General features: G+C 38.2%; 1 protein-coding gene across 2 annotated transcripts in view; it reads left to right on the forward strand.

Annotated features, from left to right (window-relative positions):
- FBXO5 (F-box protein 5) overlaps positions 1 to 5,255 on the forward strand; it is an 8,086-nt gene extending 2,831 nt beyond the window's left edge. Inside the window, exons 2-5 of one of the 2 annotated variants that reach the window (XM_015623117.2) lie at positions 1,294 to 2,030; positions 2,333 to 2,423; positions 3,545 to 3,706; positions 4,949 to 5,255. In XM_015623117.2, coding sequence (XP_015478603.1) covers positions 1,294 to 2,030; positions 2,333 to 2,423; positions 3,545 to 3,706; positions 4,949 to 5,200 — 1,242 coding nt within the window. In that variant the 3' untranslated portion in view covers positions 5,201 to 5,255. The remainder of the gene's footprint in view (positions 1 to 1,293; positions 2,031 to 2,332; positions 2,424 to 3,544; positions 3,707 to 4,948) is intronic. The other variant, XM_015623118.2, reaches the window with a different exon arrangement.
- The last annotated feature ends 1,712 nt before the right edge of the window (positions 5,256 to 6,967 follow it).

Here is a 6,967-nt window from a genome sequence, read left to right on the forward strand (position 1 = left end):
GGAAACGGGAAGCCCCCGAAGGCGCGGGATGAAGTTCACGGGGCCCTGGGGCACGGGAGAGGAGCCCGGTGTACCTGCACCGGCCCGGGCCATCTTGAGCGCTGGGCGGGAGCAGCCTGACAGCGCCGCGGGGCCCCGCGGCTGAGCCCGCTCCTCCGGGGGTCGTAGCAGGCCCTGGTGCACCGAAACGTGATCTGGGGACATTTTCCAAATCATCGGGATTTCAGCCCAAAAGCTTCTCTGCCATTTCGCAGGGAAGGGGAGAAGGAGGCTTAGGAAGGGCTTGCATCTCGTAGCCCAACACACGATTACACGATACAAAGCCATAAGCTTATTTGCTCCTTTCTCCCACCAAACATAGTTACAAAGCAGGAACTTTTTCTCTAAGCCGTTCATGGAACACATTTTTCTAGTGCTTTTTTCCAAAACTGCTGTAACTGCTAAAATCCTTTAAAATGCTTACTCAAATCGGGGGTCTTCTACCTCCTATGGATTGCAAAGCATGTAGAAACTTATTTTCCCTTTAGATTTAACTGGGGAGACATGACCTCCTTCTCCCCTTCAGCCATCGCCCATCCCCCCGCAATTGTTAATATAGATAGCACCACATTTCGCGGGGGAGGGGAATGGAACAGATCGAGAAAAGCTCAATTCTCCTATGATATCTATCGACCTCCCACCCTCTTTAAATCTTGCTTGAACCTTTATTTCACTCTATTGTTTGAGGATGGCCGCTTTCCTTTGTATTTTACTCACGCATGTGAACACTCAAGCCTTTCCTGTGGCACCCAGCCTCCTCCCTTCTCAGAAATGCCAGACATCTGGCTGCAGCAGCAGCATTGCCTCTGGTCTTGGACACAAACTCAGGCTTCTCTGGCCTGCACAGGCCTGCGGTCACTCATGGACCATGTGCCACTGGTGTCCCTCGCAGGGACCTCCCGTGTCTTGACTATAAATGTTGCTACCTTTATGGTAGGAAGTGGAAGCACTGATGTGTCCCATCTATGCTGGTGAAATGGTGACCAAGTAAATCACCCAGGCAGTTTTCTTGCCCTAGGTATACACAGCATAAAACTAGCTTTTGGGAAAACTAGCTTTTTTTACATAGATTTAAACACTGGCTATTCAAATCCTTAGTTCCACTAATTGTATTTTAGACACTAGAGGGTGAGTCAGATAAAGTGTAAAATTAATAATGCAGAAGGGGGAAGCATGGTAGAGTCTTTATAGGAAAAAAGAATTTGTGATCTAGTTTATGCTGTGTTTTCATACTGCCCTTGTTATTTCTTGCAGAATACAAACAACAAAATGAAATCAAACCTTAACCGTTCTTGTAAAATGAAACGTGATTATGACTCCACGTCTCTTCGTGCTGGGTTTGCATCATTGAAATGTGCTGTGGAGAAAACAAGACTGGAAAAATCCTGCCCCTTGAATCATGAGGAAGGCTTTTGTAAAAGCTGTGAAGAAGCACATCAGAAATCTCTCCTTAGTGACTCATACCATGCAGCCGCCAGAAATCTCAATCTTGAAGATGGAGAAAGACCCATACATAACAAAGAAAACAACCAAGTAACTCAGAGACTTGATGAAGGTATCTGTGAAATGGAGACAATGGAAAATAGTAAACTTAATGAGGACAGCGGTTATTCCTCTATGTTAAGTACTCACTATGCTGATGCAATAGAACATGAGGATAGCTTACCTTTGGCTGGGAATCTCTGTGGTACACCAAAGCATTGTCTCATGAAGAACCAAATACAAGAACAGTTTTCAAAGAAGACACTGTTGCCAGTAATCCATTATGAAGAAGTGATTTGTTCAACTTTGAAAAAAAGTGGTAAAAGAAATCTCAAGTCTTGGGCTGCTGTAGACAGAATTGTTTCTAGGGGAAAATTTGAACTTTGTAACTTAATTGGAAGGAAAATGGGGCTGGATAGAATAGACATTCTTGCTGAACTCTTCCAAAAGAACCTGAAGCATATATTAGCAAACATTTTAAGGCATCTCAGCGAGATGGATTTAGTAAAGTAAGTATATCGATGTCATTGCATTTCACTGGGAAAGGAAAAAACTAATCGGATGCCTTAATGTTTTAGATATGGGCTTTGTGACGTTTACTGAATGTTTAGTATTATGTGTTAACATTAAAACATGAGCTGACAAGGTAAGCCATGATTCATATGGAGAATGTGTCTTTTCTCTAAAAATGCAAATTAAAGGCAACAACTGTAAACATTGTCTTTACGTAAAAGAAAATTATTACAGTTATTCTTGCTATTTAATAAATCCCTTTCCTAGGAGGCAACTAATGTTTGTATTGTTGTTGCAGCTTTGCCAAAGTCAGCACAACATGGCAGAAGATTCTACAAGAAGATAAATGGATTTTCCAAATGTATAGCAGAGCTGTGAAAAACCTTTCTGTAAGTTTCTGCACTGAACCATCAGTATTTTTCTGATATTTCAGGTATCTTCCTACACTTAAGAGATCACAGGAAAGTTTCTTAGATTGAAAACTGTCACTGGGGCGTCTTTGTCCTGTTAGGATGCTTTGTCTCAAGCATTGCTGGTTACATCAGTGATTTCAGGGACCCCAAAGAAGGTTGACTCAGAAGGTGACCCAAGGAGAGATGCAAATGTTTTTAAGAGCTTCCGCAAGCCCTGTGTTTCAGAAAAAGTCATTGCCAGCACAGCTCACTGGGCAATCCCTAGAATCTCCCAGCAGAGGCCTGCTTGCTTCTGCATCCCCACTGATGCAGAAGGGAGGGAGTAAGGCTGTGATAAACTGCTCAGCTGGCTCTGTGAATCAGGGTCTCTGTTTATAGCAGTAGTCTCTGAAATCTACCATGGCTTCTGTGGAAAGCTGAAAAGCTTTATGCACTGTGAGCTATTCCTAATGCCTCTGTCCTATGAAATAAAAATACTAGATCCATCCACACTAGACTAGTGTTTTATCAAGTCAGGACTCTTAAAACACTACCAGTGTTTTTCCTCCTTGAGAGATGGAGAGACAGAACAAACAGGCTTAGGATCTGCCACAGGATAAGGTTGTTAACCAGTTTGGGTTTTATATAATATTTTAAAGTGCTGTTGAGGTATATTCATCCATAAATTTGATTTCTTCCATGCTATTGTATGCTTTTTTCTTTAACTTGAACTGGAAACTTGGTGGGTGGAGTTTATTTTTCACAAAGAAAGCTTCAAGCATTCCTGTTCACCATGAAAAATTGAAAATACTGATTTTTCCTTTAAAAATTATGATGAATAGGTTACATGCTCTGCCTAAATAACTGTTGATATGAAAGAGGATTACATAATAGAAGATGGTTGGTTTTTGAATCAGGAACTAAGGAGCCATTCTATGCATTAATATCAGAAGTGACTGAAAGTTATGATAAAATCAGTAGCACTCCTTGGTGTGATGCTTTATTATTGGAAATCAGGAGGAAGGATCTGAAATTACTTACTGACTTCTATTAAACAAAAAAATCTGTATCAGGTAAGTTCTCTTCCCAAATTTAAGTCTTTGTTTTCTTTTTGTTAGAATGTCACTAAGGCACCAGAGCATGCTGCAACAAGAGAGTACGTTCTCTACAGAGTGTCCTTAGCTTCCATTCAGAAAGCAACTCCCCCAAAAAACTTGAACAAAAAAAGCACCAGATCCAAAGCATCTAGGAATCACAGCAGGCTCATGGAGTTTTCTGAGGTAAGTGGGGATTTCCAATAATCTTCAATTTCTCTCATGTTGTCTGGCAAACAATCACCTTGTAAAGCATACTTTTGACAGTAGCATTTCCAATTTCAAGTCTTTGTAATTATTATTAATATGCTAGATTTTGTGTAGTGCACCAATTTAAGACAAACTCAGAAGCTTAGTGGAAAATATCAATATACTGAGAAATCCTACATCCTTTTTTTTCCTCCTTAAGAATTTCACTTAGTGAATTTTTTTTTTGCTTTAATTGTCTTGTCAGATATGAAGAAATTTAGTAATTCCCTGTTATTTTCCATGGTTTTGTAATGAATCTCACATTTTCCAGATCACCAATATCACAAAAACTGTCAACTTTGCTTCAAAACTGATTGACAATTAGGAAAAAAAAAAGACCAGAGGCTTAATAGTTTTTAGTTTCAGTTTTTAAAATAATTATCAATACATAATCATTTTAATCATTCTATGGGTTTTTTTACCAACCAATTACCTGGCATTAAAATTACTTTTTTAACTACATATTTATAGTGTGTCACGCATTTGGAGTTGTCAATAACTGCCAAGAGCCTGTTTCCCCTTCACCTTATTTTTCTTAAGCTGTCTTTTTTTTTTTTTTTCCCCCATACTTGCAATGCAGACCTGCACCTATATCTTATAAGACTTTCAAAAATGCTTATTGAAAGGTATTGCTTGTTAGAAGCAAAAGATTTTCCTAACTGGAAAAAGGTTTTATGTTCAAGTCTTATTCTGCAAATTGATGCAATAAGAGAAGATGAAATGTTGCTGGAAAGTATAATCAAGATGCTGTCATACTACTCTATAGGACTTTGTAGCAATAGGAATGTCAAAGTACAACTGTTCAGTAACACTCTTAAAATTTAATCCCTGATATATGCATCTATACACAAGTACATCACCTTCCTTGAATGAGATTTGAAAGATTCAGGAAGGTTGTTATTCTTACTGCTCTTGATTTAGCCTGTCCTTTAACTTTTAAATTTTAAGAATTTTAAATTGGCTACCTCTATCCCAGTACAAAATACCTGTGCTTATAGACTGATTATTCCTGTTCAGTGTCCATCAGAATTTGATGCAACAAGAATTAGGCTAAATTTCTAGTTTGCCTCTCTACATTAGGAGAAGTTACATTTTGTGGCACTAAGGTAATATCGGGAAGTGTTTGGAGAGTGCATTTACCCTCTACTCATGAATTTCTGTGTGTGCTTTTTCCAACAGGCTGCCAGGAACTTGAAAAACACTGAAAGCCTTAAAGCCTGCCATCGCTGTGGCTCACCTGCCAAGTATGACTCCTACCTCCAAAGAGCAACGTGCAATCGTGAAAGTTGTGGCTTTGACTTCTGCACTAAGTGCATGTGCAGCTACCACAGCTTCAGTGACTGTATGAGCAGCAAACCAGTGAAACACTACTATGCACCAGGGCCACTTCCTGGGACTAAGAAAAGCAAACAGAATCTAAGGAGATTGTGATCCATCCCCCCCAATAAAAATTGTCAAATATCCCATTAAAATTTTTTTAGTCGTCTACGAGGAGAATGCTTTCTGCTATTCCATATTCATAAAAATGGTCAATTCTATTATTCCTCTTTACTATTTAATTATCCTGCTCAGAAAGGTTTTAAAAGCATTTCTAGTGCCATCGAGTGAGGTGAGTGAAGCCCCTTTTAATGTGAAAATATGAGGGAGACTAGATTTTATGGTTTCTTGAAGCTTTGGCTTTGATTTTAAAATGTGGACATTCATTATACCATTTTCTCTGATGGCTTCTCTTGTGTGAGTCTTAAATTGTTCTTCCTTCATTTCTTTCATTCCTTGAACCTTTTCCAAATCTAAAAAAAAAAAGTACTGTATGTTGGCTATACTGCTAAAAAATACTTTGACTTTTTTTGAACTCACAAACTAATTTTAGTATTTGTATATATTTGTAAATATTGTTCATATTTGTCTTGTAAATGTAAAAATAAATGATTATTTGCAACAACTTGGTTGGCAAATCTGGCCTTCCTATTTATCATCCTAAAACATTTCTTCTCGTGCTCTTTTTGCAGGTTTTTTAATATGTGTTACTTTAAATTGTTGATTTAACAAAGGGCAAGTCAAGTCTTCCTGGGTTTTTGTAAGTACAGAATCTATTGTCATGCTGTATTTATGCGCCTTACCTAAGGGCTCTTATCAGTAATTGCCTATAGTGTCAAAAGTGCCAACACTTCCTTTTCATTTCAATGGAAATTTTTCTTTTGCCTGGATTCATGCTGTTGCCAAACTAGCTCACTATCAGCAGAATATTCCTGATCCCACAGTAAAGAAAGGCAAGCTTTCAAGAAATAGATTTAATAATTTTGTGGAATTAACGGGGGTGGGTTTTTTTCCCCCTTTGGTAAGTGAACAACAGACTGGGAGGATCACACTGTAGGTCCTGTTTCTTGAACTATAGTTATATTTATTATATAGTATATACATGAATTATATATTACATGAATTATAGTATACAGGAGAGTGGGAATGGCTTCAAAGTTAGGAGAAAGTAGGTTTAGATTGGATAATAGGAAAACATTTTGCTGTGAGGGTGGTGAAACACTGAAACATGTTTTCTAGAGAAACTGGATGCCCAACTCCAGAAGTGTTTATGGAGCTCTGAACAGCCTGGTCTAATGAAAGGTGTGCCTGTTTGGAGCGCAGGAGTTGGAACTAGATGATCTTTAAGGTCCCTTCCAACTCACACCATTCTATGAATCTGTGATCCTATTATGCTTTATTCTAGTATTTAGACTCCATCTTGGTACATATAAAATCACAGCAAGTATTAGTCTGAGTACACAGAGATAAGAAATCTTACAAGCAATATTTCTTGCAAAATTTTTGTCTGTTTCTACTGAAATTCCTGTCTCCTGAAGATAATATGAGATCAGATTCAGATAATGTGATCTGAACGGAACTGCTGTTTCCTATAGTAGTTTCAAGCAAGATGGCACAGGTCTTCACTCTTATACTGGTGTTACACTGTTAAGGATACATCTTGAATTAAAATGGTGTGTTTTCAAGCTGAGTGTGGTATATCAAGTTTATCTTTACATATTTTTGAGCTTACTCAAGGAACAATGCACTTTCTAGTAGGCCTAACAATTTGTACATTGAGTAAAGAACAGCTGCTCTTCTTCCTGGTTTTTTTTTTCATTTTTAGCTGTAGAAATTTATCTGTTCATGAAGAATTTTGAGAAAAATTCCTTGTGACTTCTA

Source organism: Parus major, chromosome 3, assembly GCF_001522545.3.
Source record: "Parus major isolate Abel chromosome 3, Parus_major1.1, whole genome shotgun sequence".
In the NCBI taxonomy this organism is placed as follows: domain Eukaryota; kingdom Metazoa; phylum Chordata; class Aves; order Passeriformes; family Paridae; genus Parus; species Parus major.